At 41.9% G+C, this 27,447-nt stretch overlaps 1 protein-coding gene, 1 long non-coding RNA gene and 1 other non-coding gene across 3 annotated transcripts; 2 read left to right on the top strand and 1 right to left on the bottom strand.

The window, feature by feature from the left end:
- Window positions 1-2,086: 2,086 nt before the first annotated feature.
- LOC126957375 (uncharacterized) lies at window positions 2,087-3,976 on the bottom strand. Its single transcript, XR_007726729.1, has 2 exons — window positions 3,006-3,976; window positions 2,087-2,659 (listed from the first exon to the last, which is right to left on the bottom strand). It is a non-coding gene; the product is annotated as an uncharacterized LOC126957375 (long non-coding RNA).
- A 6,761-nt stretch (window positions 3,977-10,737) lies between these two features.
- Window positions 10,738-25,027, top strand: BTNL3 (butyrophilin like 3). Its single transcript, XM_050795149.1, is given in 7 exon segments — window positions 10,738-12,942; window positions 16,650-16,925; window positions 21,337-21,450; window positions 22,543-22,563; window positions 23,411-23,437; window positions 24,024-24,364; window positions 24,366-25,027. Coding segments are annotated over 7 exon segments (1,590 nt in total). The 5' UTR covers window positions 10,738-12,578; the 3' UTR covers window positions 24,813-25,027.
- Window positions 25,028-25,968: 941 nt separating this feature from the next.
- Window positions 25,969-26,072, top strand: LOC126957712 (U6 spliceosomal RNA). The gene has a single exon (XR_007726891.1). It is a non-coding gene; the product is annotated as a U6 spliceosomal RNA (small nuclear RNA).
- The last annotated feature ends 1,375 nt before the right edge of the window (window positions 26,073-27,447 follow it).

The raw sequence follows: 27,447 nt of genomic DNA, 5'->3' as shown, positions 1-27,447 counted from the left end.
ATCTTGAAACAGAGAACAAGCTCTCACCAGACAATCAGCTAGTGCCTTGATCTTGGACTTGTCAGCCTCCAGAACTGCGAGCAATACATTTTTCGTGTTTATAACTTCTTATTGTAAGGTATTTTGTTATTGCAGCCCAAACAAATAAAGATGGCAGGAAATTTCCTCAACATAATAAAGGCTGTTTATGACAAGTCCACAATGAATACCATTATCAATGAGGGAAACTGAAATCTGCTAAGGTCTGGTAAAAGAAAAGGATGTTCCCTCTTGCCACTTCTATTTAACACAGTACTGAAAGTACTAGCAAGAGTAATCAGAGAAGAAAGAAAAGCCATACAAATCAGAAAGGAAGAAGTAAAAGTGTCTCTGTTTGCATATAATATGATCCTTTTCTTAGAAAACTGTAAATACTCCACCAAAAAAACTTTTTAGCAATAATAAATTCAGTAAAGTTACAAGATATGAAATCAACATAAAAATCAGCTGGTTCCATTCACTAACAAAGAAATATCTAAAAAGGAAGTCAAGAAAACAATACCATTTACAAGAGCTACAAAACAGAACATACTTAAGAATAAATCTAACAAGGGAAATAAAAGATCTGTACCACCTTTTCACAAAAAAATTTTTTTTAGAGATGGGGTCTTGCTATGTTGCCCAGACTGGTCTCAAGCTCCTGGCCCCAAGTGGCCTCCCAAATTGTTGGGATTACAGGTGTGAATCACCATGCCTGGTTCAGGTAAATGATCTGTATACTGAAAACTATAAAAATTGATGAAAGAAATTAAAGAGGGCATTAATATATGGAAAGAAGACCCCATCTCTACAAAAAAAATCCTAAAATATTAGTCAGGCATTGTGGCACAGGCCTGTAGTTCCAGCTACTGGGGAGGCTGAGGAGGGAGGATCACTTGAGCCCAGGAATTTGAGGGTTCCATGAACTATGATCACACCACTGCACTCCAGCGTGGGTGACAGAGTGAGACCTCTCAATAAATAAGTAAATAAATAGATATCCTGTGTTTTGTGTGGAAGAATTAATACTGTTAAAATTTCTATCTATCCTAAATGATCAATAGATTTAACACTATATAGAAATTTTAATGGCATTTTCCACAGAAAAAAAAATACTAAAATTTGTATAAACCCACAAAAAGTTTTAAATATCAAAATAGTATTAAGAAAGAAAAATAAGGTTGGAGCATCATACTTCCTGACTTCAAAATTTATGGCAAAGCTATAGAAATCAAACAGAATGGTCCTGGCATAAAAGTCAACACATAGACGAATGGAACAAAATAAGGAGCTCATAAATAAACCATCTCCTGGAGTCTCAGATACGCCAGTCTCACCAGTGTTCCTTTCTGTGGATTGTCTCCTTTTTTATTGTGTTTTGTTGTTATTACTGTTTTTGCTGCACTGTGTTGCCTCACATTCTTTAATGTGCCTTTGAGTCCTCTTAGAGATATTTTCATTTGTGGATAGCTATTTATTTTCTTTGGTGGGGGATAAAGGCTAGTATCTCCAATTTTACCATCTTGATGACACTCCCCACCACAATTTGTTTCCATATCTTGACTATTGTAAACAATGCTTCAATGAATATGGAAGCACCTATATGTTTACAAGGTGGTGAGTATATACCCAGAAGAGGGATTGCTGGGTCATATATTAGTTCTATTTTTAAAAAATTTCTAGAGGAAACTCCACACTGTTTTCCAATATGACTGCACCAATCTACATTTCCATCAACAAATGGGTTTTCTTTACTATACACCCTCACCAACACCTGTTATATCTTGTCTCTTTGATAATGGCTATCCTAGCAGTTGTGAGATGGTATCTCATGGTTTTGATTGTCATTTCCCTGATGACTAATGATGTTGGACATTTTTATATTTCTGTTGGCCATTTGTATGTCTTCTTTTTAGATGTGTCACTGGTGACCACATTCCTACTCCACAGGATCTTCCTCAACGGAAACCATCTCCTGTTGCTAGCAAGCTGGCCAGCTGATTAAAAGAGCTGAACTGCATGAATCTGCTAATTCCCATGATTTCTCCTTAATATGTTACTTACCTACTTTTTATTTTCTTTCATTCACTAAGTCATTTGAGACTGACAGCTTTGCAGGTAACAGTAGTGTGTGTTTCTATTGTGGAATATACTTGTGTAGAGTTTTTGATTCGTTTAACAGTGCACTGGTGAAGAGGATGTGTTAGAGCAACATTAGTAAACTACTTGAAAATAATTGTTTGATTATCTAACTCCAAGTGTAGTACTGGTTCAAACAAGTAACCAGCAAGTTTTAAAATTTTAATGTGTTGGCTTTCATTACTTCATCTTAATTACAGCTTTGTATGTTACTCTTATTTAATATAATCTCTATTGTATTGATTTTTTCTGTATTTACCTTAAACAGAAGTTTAAGACTACAAGTTAGAAGAAAGGTCACATATTTCAAATACAACTAGATAGGTCTCCACAAGATTTGTGTCTCTGCTTGAACTTGAATGGCCTTAAACCTGTTTCAGCTTTAACAGTAGAATTTTACTTGGGCAATATTTCCCCGTTCTGGTGTAACTTATGTGTCTCTAGTGCTTAGCAGCTGCCGTTGAAGCTAATATTCTTATTCAGTTCTGTAGAGTCAGAATACCTTTTTTTTTTTTTTTTTTTTTTTTTTTTTTTTTTTTTTTTTTTTTTTTTTTTGAGACGGAGTCTCGCTCTGTCGCCCAGACTGGAGTGCAGTGGCGCGATCTCGGCTCACTGCAAGCTCCGCCTCCCGGGTTCACGCCATTCTCCTGCCTCAGCCTCCGGAGTAGCTGGGACTACAGGCGCCCGCCACCACGCACGGCTAATTTCTTTTTGTATTTTTAGTAGAGACGGGGTTTCACCGTGTTAGCCAGGATGGTCTCGATCTCCTGACCTCGTGATCCGCCCGCCTCGGCCTCCCAAAGTGCTGGGATTACAGGCTTGAGCCACCGCGCCCGGCCTCAGAATACCTTTTGTTGTTGAAGATATAAATGAAGTATGCATGTGCGTTGACTGTTGAATTCACTTTTGTGCCATTTTTGTAAATACAATAGTTTTGCACAGCCTCTCACAAATGTCTGTATTTATTTCACATATTTAAAAAGTAGATAATGTGCCAACCAGAAGCTCAAGAGTTCCTAAACAAAAGTCTGTAAGTCATTATAGCTTTTGTATCATAAGAGTAGTTTATAATCTTGGGCTTATAGAATACCAAACTGAAATCTTAGTTCAATCTGTCATAGACTTAAGCTTTTCATTTGTTACTAATATCCACGACATTCAGTGGCCTTGTGCAAATACGATGTGTTGCTTAGGAATAGCTTTTGTCCTATGCAGAACCTTTCATTTTGATTTTTATGAAAGTTACAATTCATATAATTTATATAAACTTTTTAAATGTAGAAACTTTTTACTTCCACACTCAACTTTGGAGACACTAGAGTAAAAGGCTTCAATACTCTGCATTCCATGCCCCCTGCCACCCGCTTGTTTTCCCCTTTGTTCTTCGACTCAAATGGTATTGGGTTGTTTGTTCTATACAGAAACATATCCTTACTCTTTTATATAACACAGTAATGATGTTTTCCTTCTAATTTCTCAGTTGTTAAACTCTCTCTCTCTCTCTTTTTTTTTTTTTTTTTTTTGAGATTAGGGTCTTGCTCTGTCACCTGAGCTCTAGTACAGTAGTGCAATCATGGCTCACTGCAACCTTACTCCTAGGCTCAAGTTAACTATTCTTAATCCTTTATTATTACTAATATTATACAATTGTTTAAATAAAAGGAACTTTATGATGAAACAGTACAGAATGCTGGCTCAAGAACCTATGTCAAGATGAGCTGAATTTTGGTAAATTATTTTAGGAATTATGACAAGCTAATAGAATTGGTCTTGTGACAATGAGAGGAATTTACATGACGGGTAAAACTTAGTCATATTAAAAATGTTTAGATATTTGCTTCTATAGGTGTCCACTTTAGTGAAATACCAATTTAGTTTTACTTATGGCTTATCTAGTTAGTAAGAACTCTAACAGACTTTATTGGGACATGTGTACCGCTCTTGTAGGAGGTCCTCTCACAAGCAGTTGTAATGCCATGCCATGATACTCAGGATCAGAAGCTTGAGATGTTACTATTTTTCTCTTCACCTTTGACTTGCAGAGAGCCTCTGCTTTTTGGATCCAGGCATCTTTTCTGAATCCTGTTCCCATTAGTATACCTGCTCTCCTATGATCCCAAATCATAGTCAATGGTGCCTCGAACACAGCACCTTCAGGTAAAGGCTGCCTAGTGCTCCAGGGAAAGCTGGCTGATTATCTCCCTGCTCTACTCACCCTAAAAGGCAGAAAAGCAACATAGTCACTCCTGTGCTCATTTGTAATTGTAAAGATCAGTTATATATAGATTTGTAATGAGAGCAAGCATATACTCATTATAGGATCAATTTAAGAAGTTTAAAATATCCTATCCGAAGTAGAATTTCTATATCTAGTCTTCTGTTTTTGTTTTTGTTTTTTTTTTCATGAATATTTGCAAGTGATTACCCTTAACTTCACACATGACAGATTAATCTGGAAGATCAGAGAGACCACGTTATTCCTGATCGTGACAGAATTGCTCCTGTGGTTTGGGACAAGTAACAAAACATCTGCGTGAGTTTTGTTTGTAAAATACGCTATTAATATTTGACCTACCTCAAAACGTGTTGAGGATCTGTGAAATACTAAGTGCCCAAAATAAAATATTGCTGATTGGTTTTTTTACTAAAAGTAAATTTCCTCATTAAGCCAACCTGCCTTCTGTAAGTCACAGTGCTTAAATCTCAGGATTTTTCATTAGGAGAGACCTGTCGTTAAGGATTTGCAGGTACAATTGCTTAGCCTCCATTATTGGTGATTGGGATAGAGAGGTTTTACATTTTTCTGTTTTCCGTCCTGCCTCAAAGCTCAGTTTATTGGAGACATTTGTAAGCTATTGGATCATCACTTGAATCAAGATTTCAAGTAGTGAAATTAATTGTCCATTTCTTATTACTTCAAAGCTATAGTCTGAGAAATGGCTAATTTTAATAACTGTCCTATCATAAATTAATGTTGGGATAAACTGAAGTTGGAGATAAATACTTCATGAAAACTAACTAAAGTCTGACACAAATTACCTGTTTTATGTCCAATAGCTACTACATTTGATAGAACAGTTTTGAGAAACATTTCATTCTTGAAGGCAACATCTGACATGGTTCTCAGCAAGTTGGAATAGTAAGGATTGTTGGGTTGTTTTGATGAGTGGAAGCAACATGTTTGTAGCATACAAGTTATATAATAATCTTGTGCTGTTGACCTAAAAATATGTCTTAACTCTTCATCAAGGCAAGCCTGGTGAAGCCTTTACTTGTTACTACTTCAACAGTTGGAATTAGTTGCTCTTTTTACTTGATGAAACAAAATTATACCTCTGAATATTTATGGATACTTTTTACAAAATCAGGCTTGTGTTCTTAATCCAAATTAGTAAAGTTTTATGGAAGCTGAAATATAATACAGTAGTCTCCCCTTATCTGCAAGAGATACATTCCAACACCCCTAGTGGATGCCTGAAACCTCAGATAGTACTCAACCCTTTATAGACGATGTTTTTTCAATCTGACAACCAAGGCGGCTACTAAGCGACTAAGGGGCAGGTTGTACACAACCTGTGTGGACAAGCAGGACAAAGGGATGATGCACACCCCGGGCAGGACAGAGCAGGAGGATCATGAGATTTCATCACTCCATGGCTTGTAATTTATTTTATTTTATTATTATTAGTATTATTATTATTTTTTTTGAGATGTAGTCTCACTCTATCACCCAGGCTGGAGTACAGTGGTGTGACCTTGGCTCACTGCAGCCTCCGCCCTCTGGGTTCAAGCAATTCTCCTGCCTTGGTCTCCGAGGTAGCTGGGAATGCAGGTGCCCACCACCATGCCCAGCTAATTTTTGTATTTTTAGTAGAGACAGGGTTTCACCATGTTGGCCAGGCTGATCTTGAGCTCGTGACCTCAGGTGATCCATCTTCCTTGGCCTCCCAAAGTGCTGAGATTACAGGCATGAGCCACCGTGCCCAGCCGGCTTGTGATTTAAAACATGAATTGTTTATTTCTGGAATTTTCCACATAATACGTTTGGACCAAGGTTGCCTCGGGTAACAAACTATGGAAAGTGAAATTGCAGATAAAGGGGGTTACTGCTCCTGTGCTCTAAAATTGGCGTTTGGGTGATTGGGAGCAGGTAGCCAATGGGAAGAGCACTTCTGAGTGATAACGAAAGCAGTTTCTTTGGTGGACTTTTTACATTCTCCAATGTTCAAGCATATTTTCCACTTTCCATTTTCTCTTTCACCTCATGTTGCCTCATCATCCCTCATCCCTGCTTATTTCTTAAGCCCATTGATGGCACTCATTAAATTGTGTTTAGGGCTAATGAATCATTGTTCCTTAATATCCTTTTCAACATGCCACAATTTAGAACCCATTTAAAATTTTCTAAAACAATATCCTAATCTGAGTATTAACTAATTTGAGCCACATTCCCAACACTATCTCAGCACACACTGCCAGTCTTCCCCAATATCTCCTCTCAATTCCCCACCACACTATAAAATTGGAATCAGAAATCTCACTCTCATTGTTCATCTAAGAATAAAAACATGCATTTTAACACTGTTTTACTAGTTTCAGCCTTCTAAGTATGTAGTCCTCTAGGTATTCTGCAGATCACCGGTGGTCTTGATAGTTATTAATATACTTTCATATTATGTTATTTTTCAACCAAATCGCAGTTGGAAAAAAACCTCTTTAATATTATGCCCTTGGATCTGTTACTTCATCACTAATACTTGTGATGCAATAGGACACTTCACCTGTACTAAAAGGGCCAAGAACAAATGCCTTGTTTTGTTGTCGTTGTTGTTAAACATGTCTATAGAGTTGGCAGTTAATGCTGAATTTGTCAAATAGCCCTTCCAAAATTATACTTGTATTTAAAAAATAAATGGATCTACCTAATTTCTATTGATTTAATTTGCAGTTTTGTCTTATTATTATTATTCAAGTGGCATGTTTTTCAGTGTATTTTTTCTAACGTTGCTCTCTTTACATTTCAGCTCTTACTGTATGCAGAAAGAAATTGACTTGTAATCTTTGATTTTTTTTGCATTTGTAAAGGCTTTGTACTTAAGGCAGGATTACATGTTTACAGATTGTGGGGAAAAAAAGAAAAAAAAGAAGAGTGAAGGGAGAGAAAAGATGGGGCGAGTGGCCCAAGAACTTCAGGATCCAAGAGTTAACTCAGATTAACTCAGATACTTTGTTCAGCCAATATTCAGACTTCTTTTTTCCTAATATAAGCACTTAAGGATAAGCCTTTCTGTAAGAACTGCCTTACATGCATCATACAGTGTTTTAAATGTAGTGTTTTCATTCTTCTTCTAGTCTAATTACCTTCAACTTCTATTATTAGTTCTCTTAGACCTATTAGTTATTTAAAATTGTGTTATTAGCAATTTCTGAGTTCACGGGGTTTCCTCTTTTTAAATTCCTCTTTACCTTCGTTGCCCTTCGTAGTGCTCTCCGTGGAAACTGCTTTCTGATCTAGTAAGTGCTTATTCTTCGTGCATTCTTCTTCCCCAGACTTGAAATCGCTGCGTAATCTCTAACCGTGTTTGTCCTGGCTTAGTACATCTAACGAATGACTGAATGAATGCATCTTTGCCTTACCCCCAGGCCTGAAGCCTCGTCTTGGTCTCTTTCTCAATACCTTGGATCCTTGGAGATCAAGGTCCTGGTTGTTCTGGCAAGTTCAACCCCATCTGGCCTCATGATCAGAGTCCTGTCCCTGAACTCAAGACAAGGGAGGGATGGGCAGAATTTCCTCATGCTGTGCCAGGAAATATGAGTCTCATGGAGCATTGCCTGTGTGCCTGGACAAATTCACTGCCTCACTGCCCTGTGCTGAGATGATTTCTATCTTTTTTTTTTTCTTTTTTGAGATAGAGTGTCACTCTGTCACCAGGCTGGAGGGAGTGATGTGATCTGGGCTCACTGCAAACTCCCCCTCCCCAGTTCAAGCGATTCTCCTGCCTCAGCCGCCCAAGTATGTGGGACTACAGGTGCGTGCCACCATGCTTGGCTAATTTTTGTATTTTTAGTAGAGACGGGGTTTCATCATGTTGGCCAGGATGGTCTTGAGCTCTTGACCTCATGATTCACCTGCCTTGGCTTCCCAAAGTGCTGGGATTACAGGCATGAGCCACTGCACCCGTCCAATCTCTCTTTCAGGGATAGATGCTCACTCTGTCTTGCAGCTCTGCCTGCCAGCCTAAGCCTGAAAATACCTCTGCGTCTGGCATTCCTATGCCACCTATGTGGGGCACTGTCTTGACTCAGAACAAAGTCCCTCCAAGTGTACCCTACTCTCTTTCCATGACCGTTTCTCTGGTCTGAGATAGATGTTTATGACCTGCCAATAAATGCAGTGATTCAAAGTCCAGGGCCCACACTCCTCATTCATACAGCCATGTTTAGGGAGGTTCCAGGAGAAAAGCACAGCTTGACATCAGTTCATGAAGAGCCTCTCCATGGCTCCTGCATCTGAGACAGCTGGCCTGCCCTCCAAATCATCCACCTACCCCTGCCGTCATCTGTTTTCACGGCGTGAGATCAACCCACAGGAATATCCATGGCTTTCGTGCTCATTTTGGTTCTCAGTTTCTACAAGCTGGTGTCAGGTAAGCCTTTCCGTTTAGATGTTGTTTGTCTCCTTGTTGAATAATATTTTGAGTTCATTCGTGACAATGAACTCAGCACAGCGAGATGCAGAAATCTTTGGTGCTTGCATTCTCCAGCTTCCCCTGGCCTCAGGCTGGCAACTACCAATGCCAGGAGCTGTGGGAAGCACAGGGCAGCAGGAATTCAGGAGCAGACCCTGTGGGCTGTTTCTCAAGGACATGGGCACTGTGTGCACTATTATAGCAGCCCAGAATAATGGGAGCAGCCCTGGGAGTGGGGAGGGAACACACCGAGAATGCTAAGGTAAATACATTGTTTTCCCCAGTGGGCTGTGGGGCTTAGGCAGGGGAGGTCTCTAATAAAATCCCCAGGTTTTTGACTTGGGTGTCTGGGTGGAAGGTGACACTGTTTAGGATGTTTGGAGAAAAAGACAATGTGTCCAGTTATGTACATGCTGAGTTAGAAACACCTGTGGATATGGGGTAAAGCACCAGACCTTTAAGTGAGGAATAAGTTGGAACCTGTCATATTCTAGGCAGAAATCCACTCTTCTTTCTCCTTCTAGTAACCATCAACACACAGCCTGGTGTATAGGATTTTCAGTAATCCAATAAATTTTGCAGGGAGAGATGGGGACTGGAGTAGAACACTGGGCAGGGAGAGATAGGGACTGGAGTAGAACACTGGATTCTGGGTGGTCAGTGTCAAGCCATGAAAAGTTCATTTGACTGTGTTCACTCTCTGTCTGAAACAGTTCCATCCTGCTATTTGTCTACCTATGACTGTTTTGCTAAACAAAGCCAAGAAAACAGAAATAAGGGCATCAAAATCCATGTGTGTTGGCCGGGCACAGTGGCTCACACCTGTAATCCCAGCACTTTGGGAGGCTGAGGTGGGTGGATCGCCTGAGGTCAGGAGTTTGAGACTAGCCTGGCCAACATGGTGAAAATCTGTCTCTACTGAAAATACAAAAATTAGCTGGGCGCGGTGGTGGGCACCTGTAATCCTAGCTACTCGGGAGGCTAAGGCAGGAGAATTGCTTAAACCTGGGAGGTGGAGGCTGCAGTGAGCCGAGATCGTGCCGCTGCACTCTAGCCTGGGTGACAGAGTGAGACTTTGTCTCAAAGAAACAAAAAAAAAAACCACAATCCATGTGTGTTACTCACAAGAGAGCCTCCATTTAAGTACATTCTCACCCATTTTCTGACGAGCTTTTCTGTCTGCTTTCTGTTTCTGCATGAGGCAGCAGGGCATCCTGGAAATGACCTTGGAGGAAGTAAGACTATTTTTAAAACTTTCCTTTTCTCTGCCTATGAGCTTGTGGCTAATAACTTCTATTAGTGTCAGTTTTTGTTTGTGATGACATAGAGGTAATAATATCACATCCGTGACATCCTGTGGCTGAAGGGCTACTGTGTGGACTGCATGGACTTCTGCATGTAGAGCATGCAGCACAGAGCTCCACTGGTGCACAGTGTGTTGCAACCACAGACAGTGTTATTCCTTGCTTCTCCCCAGGGGAAGGAGTAAAGGGAGATGCTGTCAGCAAGAAAAATGACAGCAGCAAGGCCGGCCGGAGAAACAGACATGTACTAAAAACTGTTTGCCCAGCTTGAGAGTCTCACGCAGCCTTCAGGGCAGCACTCACAGCAGCCCAGCTGACAGGTTGGTTCCCAAAAACTGATCTAGAGCAAGGGCCTTTCTGCAGATGGTTTGTTTAACAGATCGTTCTCAGAAACAAAAGCGACAAGGTGCAAAGAGTGAAGCCAGTGGGAGGAAAGCCATAGAAGGTGCACGAATGAACAGCTTGCGGTGGTGGCAACTGGGACCCAGTCCCACTGTGTCCTTTGGAGGAACCATATAGATGATGGCTCAGGATCTTCCCAACATCCACCGCTTCCTGTTCCCCACTGGGTGAGATGTGTCCCCCCGGGACTATTAAAATCGCAAACCTTCTTGGCTGCCCTGTGCCTGGGCTGAGTAAGTTCCAAAGGTTGCAAGAAGCCATCAGCAGAGAGGCAGAGGCCAGGCTCCAGGGGCGGAGCTGTCAGCAGGCAGGGAAATGCCCATCCCACTGCAGGGGGACTCAGGGTTGGGCGGTGAGGAGCAGGGCCTCAACATCTGCTACAACACGTCAGCAGCTAGTCAGACATCAGGTGGCAAAATCACACCTCATTTAATAATACTCTTAAAGATGCACAAGTGAAATACATTTCAGCAAGATTTATAAAATGTACTTCAACTTAGACATAATTAGTGCTAAAATTAAAAACATCCACTTATCTGGAAATTAACACATGGGATCCACTTTGCCTCTGATGCACATGCAGACAGCACACACAGGTATACCAATATACCATAAATGGATACATGTGAATGAATCAAGAGACACTGCCAGTCAAAGCGTTGGGTACTTGGAAGGTGAAGGGAGTGGGCCTCCATCATTTGTGATCTCTCTAAGAAGAACTCTAATCATACAGAGTTGTAAGTGTGATTTACACCAGGAAAATTACTTAGTTGACCACAAAACCGAGAAGCAAATGCACAAAGAAAGTAGCACTCACCATTCAAGAGCATAATCCCTGTCTGCGGAGCCCATTCTCTGTGCTGGGCATGGGGAATCCTGTGCTGAGGAAAACACACACACTCTGTCCTCATGAAGCTGAGAGTTGTGCAGGGAAGACTTGCAGAAAACAAACAATTATGTCACTTGCAGCAAGATGAAGACAGTTTCAAGTGAGGATCAAGACAAAGCTGTACCAAGAAAATACAAACAAACAAACAAACAAAAAAACAGGTAAGCCATGTTGATAAAGCACTAGAGTCGGGGTGTCCAATCTTTTGGCTTCCCTGGGCCATGTTGAAAGAACTAACACTAACAAAAACTAATGAATGAAAAAATATCACAAAAAGTCTTATAATGTTTTAAGAAAGTTTATGAATTTGTATTGGACCCTATTCAAAGCCGTCCTGAGCCTCATGCAGCCCACAGGCTGTGGCTTGGACAAGCTTTTGCTAGATGAAGTACTATTCAAGTACGAAATAATAAAGTGGAAAAACATAAAATTATTACCTGGAGTAAAAGGTAGGTGTCATGGAAAAGATATGTCACAACGTGAGTGCACTAAAGAGCAAATCTCTGAAACAAAAACTATAAAATCTCCTCACTGTGTCATACCATGTCCTTCAGAATGTGGCAGAAGTCTACTTAAAAAAAGAAGCACAAATAAATGTGCTTCAGCAGAGAATATGTATTTCTCTCTTGTATCCATAAAACATTTACAAGACGTAATCATCTATTCGAAGGAAATAAATTTCCCCAAATTGGATATTTTATGGCCACTTACTCCCCTCCTGAGTCATTTAAAAAGGTTTTTAGCATAGAAGATGCAAAGGCGGTGGTGTGAGTGTTCATTAAGCAGCTGGGCAGAGAGCACGAGGAGGTAGATTCTCCTCTACTCAGGGAGTCTGCATTTGGAAGGTGCCTCTCAGGCCTCTGAACAACTCAGCCCCAGAGACAGGGTTTCCTCATGTTGAATGTGGGAAATATTGATAGCACAGACCTCACCTCATCTCACATGAGATGTGTATGAGAACCGAGTGAAGTAACTGACACGGAAGGGTTCTCACAAGTGTAAGAAGATGCGCAAATCCAAGTCATCAGGTTTAGAAAGAAGACTGATGGATCCCCCACCCGACACCCCACACCCCACACATCTCTGCCCACCAGAGCCCTGAGAAGGACTCAAGTAGATTTTGCTCAGTTATCTGTTATGTTTCCTCCTATAGGACAGTGGCAAGTGACTGGACCGGGCAAGTTTGTCCAGGCCTCGGTGGGGGAGGACGCAGTGTTCTCCTGCTCCCTCTTTCCTGAGACCAGTGCAGAGGCCATGGAAGTGCGGTTCTTCAGGAATCAGCTCCATGCTGTGGTCCACCTCTACAGAGATGGGGAAGACTGGGAATTTATGCAGATGCCACAGTATCAAGGGAGAACTGAGCTTCTGAAGGTCTCCATTGCAAGGGGGCATGTCTCTCTAAGACTAAAAAACATCACTCCCTTGGACATGGGCCTGTATGGGTGCTGGTTCAGTTCCCAGATTTACGACAAGGAGGCCACCTGGGAGCTGCAGGTGTCAGGTCAGTTGTTTATTTATGACTGAGTTGTCTTGCAAAGTCATGCTACCGTTATCAGCTCTTGAGAGTATTTCAGATAATGAAATAAAACAGGCTTTCCAGATTCTGACATGATGTAAAAAGGCTTCGGTGGGCATCCCTGACCTGAGGTTTCTGGAGATGAGCCTGGCCCTGCCATCACACAGGTGGGGTCATGACACAGAGGACAGCCACCTGCACCTGCCACCACCTGACAGGATACGGAGGAAAACCACTGCCACCCTGTTGGTGAAATGAGAGTGACGATGCCTGTCCTGTTTCAATTTCTTTTGTTTTCTTCTTCTTTTTTCTTGACTTCTTGTGTGTTACTAAATTTTTTTTAGGATTCCATTACAACTTATTGTTAGTCTTTTTTTAGTATAATATTTTGTCACGTTTTCTTAGGTGCTATTCTAGTGTTATGATATTCATATATAATTTGTCACAATCTACTGTATCAACATTTTACCACTTTGAAGTGTGGAAACTTCATTTTCATTTAGATCCCTTTAATCTCCACAATTTAAAAATAATACTGCCTTGAGTATTTCTTCTATATACATAAGCACTACATCAGATAGTGACTTAATTTCTGTTTAAACCATCATATGTAATTTTTATTTTTAGTTTTCTTTGAGACAGAGTCTTGCCCCGTCACCCAGGCTGGAGTGCAGTGGTATGATCTCAGCTCACTGCAACCACCACCTCCTGGGTTCAAGTGATTCCTGTACCTCAACCTTCTGAGTAGCTCAGATTACAGGCATGCACCACCACATCCAGCTAATTTTTTTTGTATTTTTAGTAGAGATGGGGTTCTGCCATGTTGGCTAGCTGGTCTCAAACTCCTCACCTCAAATGATCCCCAGCCTTGGCCTCCCAAAGTGCTGGGATGACAGGCGTGAGCCACAACATCCAGCCCGTATGTGATTGTTAAACACTAATAAAATGGAAAATCTATTGTAGTTTTCCTTATTCTTCTTTTTACTATTGCTTTTCTTCTTTCCTAATATTCCAAGATTCTTTCTTTTATCATTTCCTTTCTGTTTGAAGAATTTCCTCCAGCCATCCTTTTAGGATAGGTCTGCTAGTGACAAATTCTCTTAGTTTCTGTTTATCTGAGAATAAACATGCAAATGATTTCCTCTTTATTTGTGAATAATGGTTTTGCCAGATATAGAATTTGTGAAGTTTCCTGATGGTTATTTTCTTTCAGCAGTTGAAAAATGTGCTACTTCTTTTTGGCCTTGTAGATTCTTCATGAAAAATCTGCAGTCATTGGTTTATATACAATGCATCATTTATCTCTGATTGCTTTCAAGATAGTTTTATTTATTTTCAGAAATTTAATTATGATCTATCAAGGCATGAGTTTCTTTGCACTTCTATTTGGTTTGCTCTCAGCTTCTTGAAAGGACTTTCACCTCATTTGATTAGATCGGCCATCATTTCTTTAAATACTCTTTCAGCTCTCTCATTCACCTCTCCTTCTGGGACTATGATGATATAAATGCTGATATTTTGTTATTGTCTCATAGGTCCTGGAGGATCTGTTTTTCCTCTTTAGAAAAAATCTTTTCCTCTCTCTTCACGCTGGTTAAGTTTCATTGTTGTATCCTGGAGTTCAATAATTTTATTTTCTGTCATCTCCACTCTAGTATTGAAGCTACCCAGTTAGTTTTTGTTTTTGTATTTTTTTCTGTTATATAACTTCCAATTTGTTTTTTATAACATCTGTGTTTTTTGTGAGTTTTAATTTTTTTGAGATAATTCATAATTGCTTTTTGAAACACTTTAATAATAGCTATTCATGTTGGTCTTGGCAATCACATGATTGTCTATTTTCATTCAAGTTAATATTTAATTGGTTCTTGGTGTGATGGGTAATTTTTAGTTGAAATCTAAGTGGTTTAGTTATTGTAAGACACTCTAGACCCTATGTAAAGCTTCTGTTTTGCAGGCAGTCACCATGTTTAGATTTATGACTCACGTCCTAGTCTATTTTTGGTGGTTGTGGCTCCAAATACAATTTAATTTTCAGAGACTTTACTGTATTATTTTGGTCTGCTTTGCTTATCTGATGTCCCTGGAGATTCTGATCATCTTTTCTAGTACCGACTGTGGCAGTAAAAGGTGTTTCCCCATGTTGCTCCCCAGTGTTTCTTGTGAGAGAGGTGATCATCTGGCATAGTGGGACAAAGAACTCTTCCCCTGGCCTCCAGTCAATGGGGCTCATGGTCAATTCTTCTGCCAGCACCACTTTGCATATCATGTATTTTCAGCCATTTAGGGGTGGAAAGATTCCCGTTGGGCCACCTACTTCTGCTGGAGGTGGGAGTGGGGGAGTGGTCGTAGGATGCTCAGCTGCTGTGGTTTTTCTCTAGTCCTGGGGTCCCTAGTCAGTCCTCCTTAGTCTTTCCACTTTTCACAATGCACCTATGCTTGCCTCATTTCCAGGGTTTATAGTTTTACTTAGAGGAAGGAGCAAGGAAGATAAGTCTACATCATCTTACTTGAGCTCCCTTCCTTGGTGCTTACACCATCATCATTCTTTCATTAATTTATTGACTAATAAACATTTATTACGCTCCATGCATTGATCCAGACCCTGGGGAACGGCAGAGAACAGCACTCAGAAAGGAAGTTCTGTTTGGAGTGGTTAAAAGGCAATATTAAATCATCAAATTGAAGTCAACCACATAAGGGGTACTCTTCCACATTTCCCAAGTCACAAATCTGGATGTCACAATAAACCCTTCCTTGATGTTCAGTCCTATTGAATCAACCTCCCAAATAGATTCTGTATCTGCAGTTCCCCTTCTCAAAACCCTCCTCCTCCCCAGCCCTTCTTTTCTCTCACTGGAGTCACTTCAGTAGTTGCACAGCGGGTCACTCTCCTCCGGAGTGTTCTCTGTGGTCCCTCCTCCATGCTGCTGTCTGGAGACCTCTCTAAGATACAGGTCTTACCATAACTCCCACCTGCTGGAGACTGGTAAGAGCCCTACTGGTCTACAGTTCTTAAAGTGGCTGTGGGCAAGTCCACATTGCTCAGGTCAGTGAATGTATGACCCCCATGGCTTGCCTTGTGCCTTTTTCAGACCTTGTCTCACACCCCTACTCTCTTATACATCATTATCTGGAATATAAATACTCATGAGTCCTTGAAATCACTGTGGCATGTTAACTTTTCACATTGTGGTTTGCACTTGCCTCTTTTTATCTAAAATACTTCCCCTCTCCCTAACCTGACCACAATAAAACTCCTATTTTCTGACACAGAAGGGTGCAAATGTCATCTCCAGGAAGCTGTGACTTTCCCTGACAGTTAAGCACTCTTCTCTTTGCTAACCTGACTGTGCTTTCATAGTTGCGTTTCACTATGAAATGTATTTTATACAGTTTCCTCACTATTTGGTCAATGAGTTTCTCATTAGAAGGGGCTGTGTCTTATGCACTGCATCCTATTTCATACTTAGGAATATCCAGGCATACATAGTGGTTCCTAAATAAATGCTAAATGAACATAGACCATGGAAAGTCTTGCAGTAGTATTATGAGTGGATGTGTGTGTAAGACAGAGAGAGAGAGAAGGATGTGTGTGCTGTTTATGGGTACAGGCTTGATGAACTAGACTCAAAATAGCTGTAAGCTTGAAATTTGGTCTTCACTTTCATCTTTCCCTGTTTTCTTCCCAGCACTGGGCTCACTTCCTCTTATTTCCATCGTGGGATATGTTGACGGAGGTATCCAGTTACTCTGCCTGTCCTCAGGCTGGTTCCCACAGCCCACAGTCAAGTGGAAAGGTCCACAAGGACAGCATTTGTCTTCAGACTCCAGAGCAAATGCAGATGGGCACAACATGTATGATGTGGAGACCTCCATTATAGTCCAGGAAAATGTTGGGAGCATATCGTGTTCCATCCACCTTGCTGAGCAGAGTCATGAGGTGGAATCCAAGGTATTGATAGGAGGTGAGTGGGGAGAAGGAGGAGCAAGGAATGGGTGTGTGCATAGGTAACCCAGGGTAGAGCAGCAGCTTGTGTCTGGGATTGCTGTGTAGTACCACCCAGCTTCAGTGATTTGTTTTGAGAGTCAAAGATTGATGAGGTATAAAAAAAAAAAAAAAACAAACATTTGATAAGGCAGAAGTAGAATTGTTTACAATTCCAAGGCAGTAGAATTAAGTATTTCCTTCACCACACAATAGCCCAATGGTGCAACACTCACAACTCAACACATACAAAACTTAAGGAAATTAACTCTAGGACTAAGAAAATAATTGTTTCTTCATTTTGAGAAAACGTCATTGCTCCTTCATGAAGCAGAATAAAAATGTAGAAAATTTCAGAAAGGATTTACAAATAGTAGGAAAATTTACATAAACTAAAATGTTTCCAGAATCACACTCAATGTAAAAGGATTTAATTTGCCAGTTAAAAGACAAAGAACCTCAGACTGGATTTAAAAATCTCATTACTTGAACCCAGGAGGCAGAGGTTGCAGAGAGTGAGTCGAGATGGCACCACTGTGCTCCAGCCTGGGCAGCAGAGCAAGACTCCATCTCAAAAACATAAAAATAAATAAATAATAAAAATCTCAATTGCAATTCATAAGAGGAAAAATGTAGCATATATGACCTATTCATTGAAAATAAAAAATACTAGAGAAATATTAATCAAGAAGAATCGAACAGATATATTAGTGTCAAGAAAAGAAAGACAAGGGTTTAAGAAAAAGGACATTAGGAATAGAGTTATTTCAAAAACATAAGTTCACTCAGTATAAGAATATGAAAATTTTAAATATATATGTACCTGATACATGTAAAATATAAAAAGAAAATATCAACAGAAATATAAGAAAAAAGATCATACTTTGAGTTCTAAAATTGATTAAATAAGTAGACAAAATGAGTAAGAATATATAATATTTGAAGTAAAAATTAATAAGCCTGAAATAACATATTTTGGAGAAGGATTCCAGGTTTGTAGAATACACATGAATTTTTACCACACTTGGAACTTCTATAAAATTTTGTCAGATATAAACACATAAAATGGTTTTCAGAAAATTTTCAAACGTTGATATCATGCACACAAAATTCTCTAATCATAATTTAATAAAGTTAAATGACCATAGCAAATGATAGTTTAAATTCTTAAGTGTTTGAAAAATTTTTAAACATAAAAATAACTGAGAAATTGAAGAAAGCATAGTGATAGGTAGAAAATTCTTAAAACTGATAATAAAATTACAATCTATCATAATGTGTAAAATGGAACTAATACGGTTTTCTGAGTCAAAATTTTATCCGGCCAGGCGCGGTGGCTCACGCCTGTAATCCCAGCGCTTTGGGAGGCCAAGGCGGGTGGATCACCTGAGGTCAAGAGTTCAAGACCAGCCTGGCCAAAATGGTGAAAGCCTGTCTCTACTAAAACTTCAAAAACTAGCCGGGTGTGGTGGGCGGGCACCTGTGATCCCAGCTACCCGGGAAGCTGAGGCAGGAGAATCTCTTGAACCTGGGAAGTGGAGGTTGCAGTAAGTCGAGATCGTGCCACTGCACTCCAATCTGGGGGACAGAGCAAGACTCCATCTCAAAAAAAAAAAAAAAAATTATATCCTTAAATCCTTAAATGTTCTTATTAGCATGGAATCGCTGAATATTGATATTAGGCGTCAATATATATTTCAGAAAACAGCAAAAGAAAGTGGAAGAAATCCTAAAGATATAGAAATATGGAAATATTAAGACAAATAGTGCAGATTAATACATCTAAACTTAGATGGTTCAAAGTGTTATTAAAATAGATAAACTGGCAGCATCAGTTAAGAATAAAAGAGAAACAGCACAATTTAAGAATGCAGGAAATAACAAGAAGGCACAACTAAAGATTGAGTAGAGATTTACAAGATAAACTGCTTTGAATAACTTTTTCCTTTTCTACTGAATATGATGAAGTGAAAGTTTTCATAGAAAAATGTAAAATACAGACCAGGTGCAGTGGCTCACGCCTGTAGTCCCAGCACTTTGGAAGGCTGAAGCGGGCAGATCGCTTGAGGTCAGGAGTTTGAGACCAGCCTGCCCAACATGGCAAAACCCCATCTCTACTAAAAATACAAAAATTAGGTGGGCGTGGTGGTGTGTGTCTGTAATCCCAGCTACTCGGGAGGCTGAGGCATGAGAATCACTTGAATCCAGGAGGCAGAGATTGCAGTGAGCTGAGATCATCCCACTGCACTCCAGCCTGGGGGACAGAGTGAGACTCTGTCTCAAAAATTTTTTAAACAGAAGACAAACGTAAAATACAAAATCCGAAGGAAAGATAGACTACCTGACTAATTTGTAACCGTGAAAGATGTGGAGTCAGCATTTAAAAGTCTTCCCACAAGGAAGAGACAAGAGCCACATTGTTTTATATGCAAAGTCAACCAAATATTCAAGAAAAGAGAAAATGTATCTTTCACAAAGTCATCCAGAAAACAGAAAAACAGGAAATATTAAGCTAATTTTATTGAGTCAACATAATTTTGGCACCACAACAGAAATGGGCAACTCGAAAAAGGAAAAATTTTTACCAACATTATTCATAATTGAAAATGTAAAAATCTTACCAAAAATTTTGCAAGTAGAAAAGTCCACAAAAACATATCTCATGACCAAACTTATCCTGGAAAAAAATGTTAGGTCAACATGGGAACATATATTAATGTGATTATTACCATAATTAGTTAAAAGAGATAAACTATAATTTTCTTAGGAGACATAAATAAAACATAGATAACTCTTCAACATCTATTCATCATGATTTCAACACTTGCAAATCTAGAAATAGAAGAAAACTTTTTATCAATCTAGAAATAGGAGAGACCCTGCTTAAGCGGATAAAAAGATATCTAAAGGTACTTGCAGCAAACATCATACAAAATAGTAAGCCACTTAATTTTTTAAATACACACAGAAAACATACCTAATGTGTCATTTAAAATCATAACATAAGGAGATTGCATTAGACACTTCTGTTCCATATTATATTAGAGTACTGTTACTATTAGCAGTCACTTCAATAAGGGAAGAAAATGTAAAAGTTATAACTTTTAGAAAGAAAAAAATAAAATGGCCATTGTTCACAGTCTATATGATTATATAAATGGAAAATTTAGGAAAATTTACAGACAAATTCTTTCAACTCATAAAAGAACCCATCGTGTTCATGAAAAATGAGATAAATAAACAAAATCAATTGCATTAGTAAACATCAGCAAAGGAAGAAAAACACATGCCATGTACAATAACAATAAAAAAATGTTAACCAGGAATAAGTGTAATAAAACATTTACAAAATCTTATTGAAGGGTATTACAAAACTGCAGTAACAGACACTAATGAAAACTAAAATAAGAGAACAAATATAACACCTTTCAGATAAGATGCATATTTTTAAAGATATCAGTTCTCCTACAATTGCTATACAGATTCAATACAATTCCATAGAAAAATTTCAGCACATTTTTTTTTGTTTCTTGAGACGAGCTGTCACTCTGTCGCCCATGCTTGAGTAGAGTGTTGCAATCATGGCTCACTGCAACCTCAACTTCCCATGCTCAAGCAATCCTCCCACCTCAGCCTCCCAAGTAGCTGGGACCACAGGTGTGCACCACCTTGCCTGGCTAATTTTTTTTTAATTTTAAATATTTTTAGAGATGGGGATCTCACTTTGTTGCCTAGACCGGTCTCGAACTCCTGTCCTTAAGAAATTCTCCCACCTCGGCCTCCCAAACTGTTGGGATTACAGGCATGAGCCACCGCACTTGACTCAGAGTTTTCTTAAAGCCTAACAAGTCAATTCCAAAATTTATGGGGCAAAACAAATAGCCAAGAAGTGCTAAGACACAGTGGAATAAGAGCAAGCTAAGAAGCTTAGTCTTATCTCAGAGACATATCCCAAAGCTTTGAAGATTAAGCCAATTAAAATTATTGGCACAGAGATAACCCTATGGATCAATGAGAAAGAACAGAAAGCCCAGAAACAAATCCAAGCTGGAACAGAAACTTGAGGTACACAGAGGTGACCTTGCATGTGTGGCAGTGTGTGAAGCAAGGTCCACTCAATAAACATTGCCAGCACAGTCAATACCTGCTTAGAAGAAGATGACATTGAACTTCCGCCTCATTACATACACACACACACACACACACACACGTGAATAAATATATAAAATCCAGATGGATCAAGACTTATACAGAAACGCAAAGCTTTAAATCTATAGAAGAAATTGGAGAAAAATGTTTTCATCTTGGGGTACTGGGGGATTCCTTAAATGGGCGTAAAATGGTCTTACCTGCTTAGTAATCACTGAGGGGTCTGTGGGACTGTTTTTCAGAGACGTTTTTCCAGCCCTCACCTTGGCTCCTGGCCTCTATTTTACTCGGATTACTCTGTGGTGGCCTATGTGTTGTTGTCATGGGGATGACAGTTGTTTTCTTCAAATCCAAAGGTAAGTGAGAGAGAGAAGTATGGGCCCACACCTTCTTCGTGGTTCCTGTGGAGCTGGTATCAGGCTGCCCTCACACACCTCCGGGCTCTGTTGTTCCAGCCCTAGGCCCCCAGGGTCCGCCACCTGAGGCACAGGGAAGCCAGTCCTCAGCCTCCTCTGTGCTGGCCTGAAACGGCTCCTTCAGGAAATGCCAGCCTCTGCCAATCCCTTTCTACTTTACATGGAGCACAGGATAAGCAGATCATTGATTTTCAGTACAAAAAGAGTTCCCATAAATTCCTACAAACAGGCTGAGTGTGTTGGCTCGTGTCTGTAATCCCAGCACTTTGGGAGGCCAATGTGGGAGCATCACTTGAGCCCAGGAGTGTAAGACCATCCTGGGCCACATGGCGAGAACTCCTCTCTACAAAAAAATTTTTAAAAATAAAATAAAATAATTAGCTAGGTGTGGTGGTTCATGATGGCGGTCCCAGCTTCTCAGGAGGTTGGGATGGGAGGCTGGCAAGGCTTTAGTGAGCCATGTTCGCACCACTGCACGCCAGCCTGGGCAACAGAGTGAGACCCTGACTCAAAAAATAAATATATAAAAATGAATAAATTTCCACTAGCTACAACAGGAGTCTTACAAGAAAATTTCAGGGTAGTTGCAAAGACTTCATAAAAGAGGAAATAAAACTCAGTGACTGAGATAAAATGATAATCTCAGTAAGAGTCTTCACCCCAGAACAAATTTCCTCCTTGGGAGTGACACTTCCCCTTGGGGATGAGGCCGCCCCCGCCTCCCCTCCCAGCCGCCTTCTCCCACCTCCATCCCCCCGCCTCCCCTCCCAGCCGCCTTCTCCCACCTCCATCCCCACCTCTACAGCATCCCAGCTGTTGTCCCTCTCCTTAGCATGAACCTTCCTGATCTCTTGCTCCCCCCATACAGCTATGCTCCGTGCGGGGGGCTGCGGAGACGAGCACATGTAAGTGTTCTAGGAGAGGCCCTGCCCTTCACACCTGCAGCTTGTCCCACCTGTGCAAGCAGCCAGGGTCATGTTTGTACCTTGCACACTCCTGTGTCCACCACTGAATACACTGTTTCTGTTTCAGGGAAAATCCAGGCAGAATTGGGTAAGTGTGTGTCACGTCCTGAGCCTCCCACACATGGTTCTCCCGGGTCCCTCCCTGATCCACAGCGTGAGCCTCTGGAGACCCCGGCTCCAGGCTGGACAGGAAGTACCGGCAGGGGGAGGAGAGCAGCTGCCTCGCTCTCTCCATCCACGGCTAATGAGTTGCCCCTCAGATATCTGGAGGGCTTAGGATAGGCCTCAGGGCCTGGAAGTCCCATCTGTGCCTGTTGCCCGTTGGTCCGCTCTGTGTGTGGTGGTGGGGGGAGGTGTTGATCACAAGCTCTGAGGGTGTGGACCACAGGGAGGAACCTGAGAAAAATTGGTGGGTGATCCTCAACCTCCCTGGCCTGATGCTTTGAGACTTTACCCAGTCCTGTATCAACCACGAAATCGTCTGCTTTTGTTTCGTGCGAAACTGCAGGATAAACTAAGTGAGAGTGTTATCACATGCAGGGCTTTCCTCCCACGCTGTCCTTGGGCCCTGCTCTGTGATGTCAGCCTCTTATGTGTTTTTTTTTTTTTTTTTGTTTCAGACTTGGAGAAGATACACAAACAGGCAGGTAAGAGAAAAATCTTCCTCTTACCATACTTCTTTTCCAAGTCCTCATTTATGGATTTTTATATCCGAGGCCCATGGGTCCCTGCAGAACCAAGTTTGTGATGGGGACCTGAAACTGTCAGATTCTAGGGGGAGGTGCATTTTGTAGAGAAGCCCCATAGCTGCCTTCAGATCTCTTGAGAGGGCCCACGACACTCAAAAAAGGTCCTAATCCTTGGTCTCTCCCTTCTCCCTGAGGCCTGTTTCCCACCTGAGCACTGAACTGCCTGTTCTGTCTGCTTGCTTTCAGAATTGAGAGATGCCCGGAAACACGCAGGTACCGACGCCTGAGAGGGTGACAGTGGGCATGGAGTAGGAAGATGACTAGTGACAAATATGGAGCCCACCCGGCTTGCAGACAGCAAATCTGTGATGCCCCAATCCACCCCAGGTTGCCGCTGCCTCTAAATGCACTTCTTGGCCCAGGACTTGGAAGGAAAAGCATAGGGACTGGGTCAGCTCGGAGGGGTCACAGGCAAGACGCCAGGGAACTGAGGGCACCAGTAGCTGGCTTCTAGGGGTCTGTGCTAAGGGGAAAGAAGTGAAGTCAGCAGGAACGGGTGGGTGGAAGGAAGGTGAATCCTGGAGTCACTCAAGGTCTCACAAAGTCAAATATGGGCTTACCTGGGAGGGCAGTGGTCGGGCTGGGTGATGCAGAGGAGTTGAACCTCTGGTGATTGAGCATCTCCAAGCATCAGTGAGGCACAGGGGCTGCCCTGGAGAAGAGAGACACGGCTGAGGGGATAGTGGGACTGGCCAGATCCTATCGGGAGCCAGTCTGCAGTGGGAGGGTCGACCTCTTGTTCCAGCCCAGATTTCCTCTTCAGTAACTCACGCTTCCTCTCTCCCCCACCGCACCTCAGTGGAGGTGACTCTGGACCCGGAGACGGCTCACCCACAGCTCTGCGTTTCTGATCTGAAAACTGTAACCCATAGAAAAGCTCCCCAGAAGGTGCCTTACTCTACGAAGAGATTCACAAGGAAGAGTGTGGTGGCGTCTCAGGGTTTCCAGGCAGGGAAACATTACTGGGAGGTGGACGTGGGACAACATGTAGGGTGGTGTGTGGGAGTGTGCCAGGATGACACAGACAGGAGGAAGGACTCTGTGACTTTGTCTCCCAACAATGGGTACTGGGTCTTCGGACTGACGACAGAATATTTGTATTTCACATTCAATCCCCATTTTATCAACCTCTCCCCTCGAGACCCCTCCTACACGAGTAGGGGTCTTCCTGGACTATGAGGGTGGGAACATCTCCTTCTTCAATACAAATGACCAGTCCAGAATTTGTATCCTGACATGTCAGTTTCAAGGCCTCTTGAGACCCTATATCCAGCATGTGATCTATGAAGAGGAAAATAGGACTCCCATATTCATATGTCCAGTGTCCTGGGATCAGAGAGAGAAGACCCTGCTTAAAGGGCCCCACACCGCAGACCCAGACACAGCAAAGGGAGAGTGCGCCCCACAGGCGGCCCCAGCTTCCTCTCCGAAGCCTGCGCACAGGAAGTCACGCCTCCCACTCTCCTTTAGGGTGCTGAGGTTCTTCTCTCCTAAGCCCGGCAGCAGCAGCAGCTTCCAGATGAGGGAGGATTGGCCTGTCCCTGTGGGAGTCAGAAGCCATGGCTGCCCTGAAGTGGGGATGGAATAGACTCACATAAGATTTACTTTGTGAAAACTCCATCCAGCTAAGTGATCTTGAACAAGTCACAACCTCCCAGGCTCCTCACTTGTTAGTCAGGAATAGTGATTCCCACCTCGCAGGTAAAGATTAAAGAGACGATGAATGTGAATCCTGCTTGCAGGTTTGATGGCACAGTGTTTTCTAATGATGTGTTTTTATATTATACATTTTCCCACCATAAACTCTGTTTGCTTATTCCACATTAATTTACTTTTCTCTATACCAAATCGCCCACGGGATAGTTATTGAACACCTGCTATGTGAGGCTCAAAGAATAAAGAGGAGGGAGGATTTTTCACTGATTCTATAAGCCCAGCATTACCTGATACCAAAACCAGGCAAAGAAAACAGAAGAAGAGGAAGGAAAACTACAGGTCCATATCCCTCATTAACATAGACACAAAAATTCTAAATAAAATTTTAGCAAATGAAACTAAACAATTTATTTAAAGATGACATATAACTACTCAGTGTGGTTTGTCCCACAAATGCAGGGTTGGTTTAATATTTAAATATCAGTCAGTGTAATTCAGCACATTAATAAAGTAAAAAAGAAAACCATATGATCATTTCAATAGATACAGAGCAAAAGTTTTATAAAGCCACCATCATTACTGATAAAACCTGTCAACAAAGAAGATACACAGATGAAAAATAAGCACATGAAGAGATAGTCAATGTCATTAAATATTAAGGAAATGCAAACTAAAACCACAACAATATACCATTACCATCTATTAGAGTGGCTAAAATTACAAAGACTGACCATAGCAAGCGCTGGTGAGGATGTGGAAGGAGGGAAACTGTCATGCACTGCTCATGGGAATGTCAAATAACGTAGTCACTTTGGAAAACAGTTCAGTAGTTTCCTTAAAAGTTAAACAGTCACTAACCACATGATCCAGCATGGCCTTCTAATTATTTTTCCAAGAGAAAAGGAAATATGTGAATGTTCATAGCAGCTTTATTTGTAACAGCCAAAATTTGAAAACAACACAAAGCTCACCAGTTGATGAACAAATTATGACATATCCATGCAAATAAAGTGCCACTCAGAAACAAAAAAGAATAAGCTATTTTATACACACAAAATCATGAAATCTCACAGCAATTATTCCCAGTAGTGCTTGCTTCGGCAGCACGTTTACTAAAATTGGAATGATACAGAGATTAGTGTGGCCCCTGCACAAGGAGGACGTGCACATCCATGAAGTGTTCCATAGTTAAATTTAATTTTACGATAAAGAAAAACACTGGAAGGATCTGGCAAGATGTCTGAATAGGAACAGCTCCGGCTTGCAGCTCCCAGCGAGACCAATGCAGAAGGCAGGTGATTTCTGCATTTCCAACTGAGGTACCCTGTTCATGTCATGAGGACTGGTTAGGCGGTGAGTGCAGCCCATGGAGTGCAAGCAGAAGCAAGGTGGGGCGCTGCCTCACCCAGGAAGTGCAAGGAGTGGGGGACCTCCCTCCGGGCCTCCCTCCGCCAGCCAAGGGAAGCTGTGAGGGGCTGTGTTGTCTGGCCCAGACACTATGCTTTTCCCACAATTTTTGCAATCCACAGAACAGGAGAGTCCCTCATGTGCCTACACCACCAGGGCCCTGGGTTTCAAGCACAAAACTGGGTGGCTGTTTGGGCAGACACCGAGCTAGCTGCAGGCTTTTTTTTTCGTACCCCAGTGGCGCCTGGAACCACAGTGAGACAGAACTGTTCACCCCCTGGAAGGGGGGCTGAAGCCAGGGAGCCAAGTGGGCACACACAACAGGTCCCACTCCCACAGATCCCAGCAAGCTAAGAACCACTGGCTTGAAATTCTCGCTGCCAGCACAGCAGTCTGGAGCTGACCTGGGACGATGGAGCTTGGTGCGGGGAGGGGCATCTGTCATCACTGAGGTTTGAGTAGGCGGTGTTCCCCTGACAGTGCTAAGGAGGCCTGGAAGTTTGGACTGGGCGGAACTCCACACAGCATGGCAAAGAGGCTGTGGCCAGACTGTGTCTCTCGATTCCTCCTCACTGGGCAGGGCATCTCTGAAAGAAAGGCAGCGGTCCCAGTCAGGGGCTTAGACAAAACCCCCATCTCCCTTGGACAGAGCACTTGGGGAAAGGGTGGCTGTGGGCGCAGTTTCAGTGGACGTAAACGTTCCTGCCTGCTGGCTCTGCAGACAGCAGCAGATGCTGACAGGGAGGGTTCTTCCAGCACAGTGCTCGAGCTCTGCTAAGGGACAGACTGCCTCCTCAAGTGGGTCCCTGACCCCTGTGCCACCTGACGGGAGAGACCTCCCAACGGGGGTTGACGGACATCTCATACAGGGGAGCTCTGGTTGGCCTCAGGCCAGTGGCCCTCTAAGATGAAGCTTCCAGAGGAAGGAGCAGGCAGCAGTCTTTGCTGTTCTGCAGCCTCCACTGGTGATACCCAGGCAAATAGGTTCTGGAGTGAACCTCCAGCAAACTGCAGCACACGCAGAAAAGAGGCCTGACTGTTAGAAGAAAATCTAACAAACAGAAAGCAGTAACATCAACATCAACAAAAGGTCCCCCCCCCACAAAAACCCCATCCAAAGGTCATCAGCCTCAAAGATCAAAGGTAGGTAAATCCACAAA

The sequence above is a fragment of the Macaca thibetana genome, chromosome 6 (genome assembly GCF_024542745.1).
Source record: "Macaca thibetana thibetana isolate TM-01 chromosome 6, ASM2454274v1, whole genome shotgun sequence".
Lineage (NCBI taxonomy): Eukaryota > Metazoa > Chordata > Mammalia > Primates > Cercopithecidae > Macaca > Macaca thibetana.
This window is presented reverse-complemented; position numbering and strand designations above follow the sequence as displayed.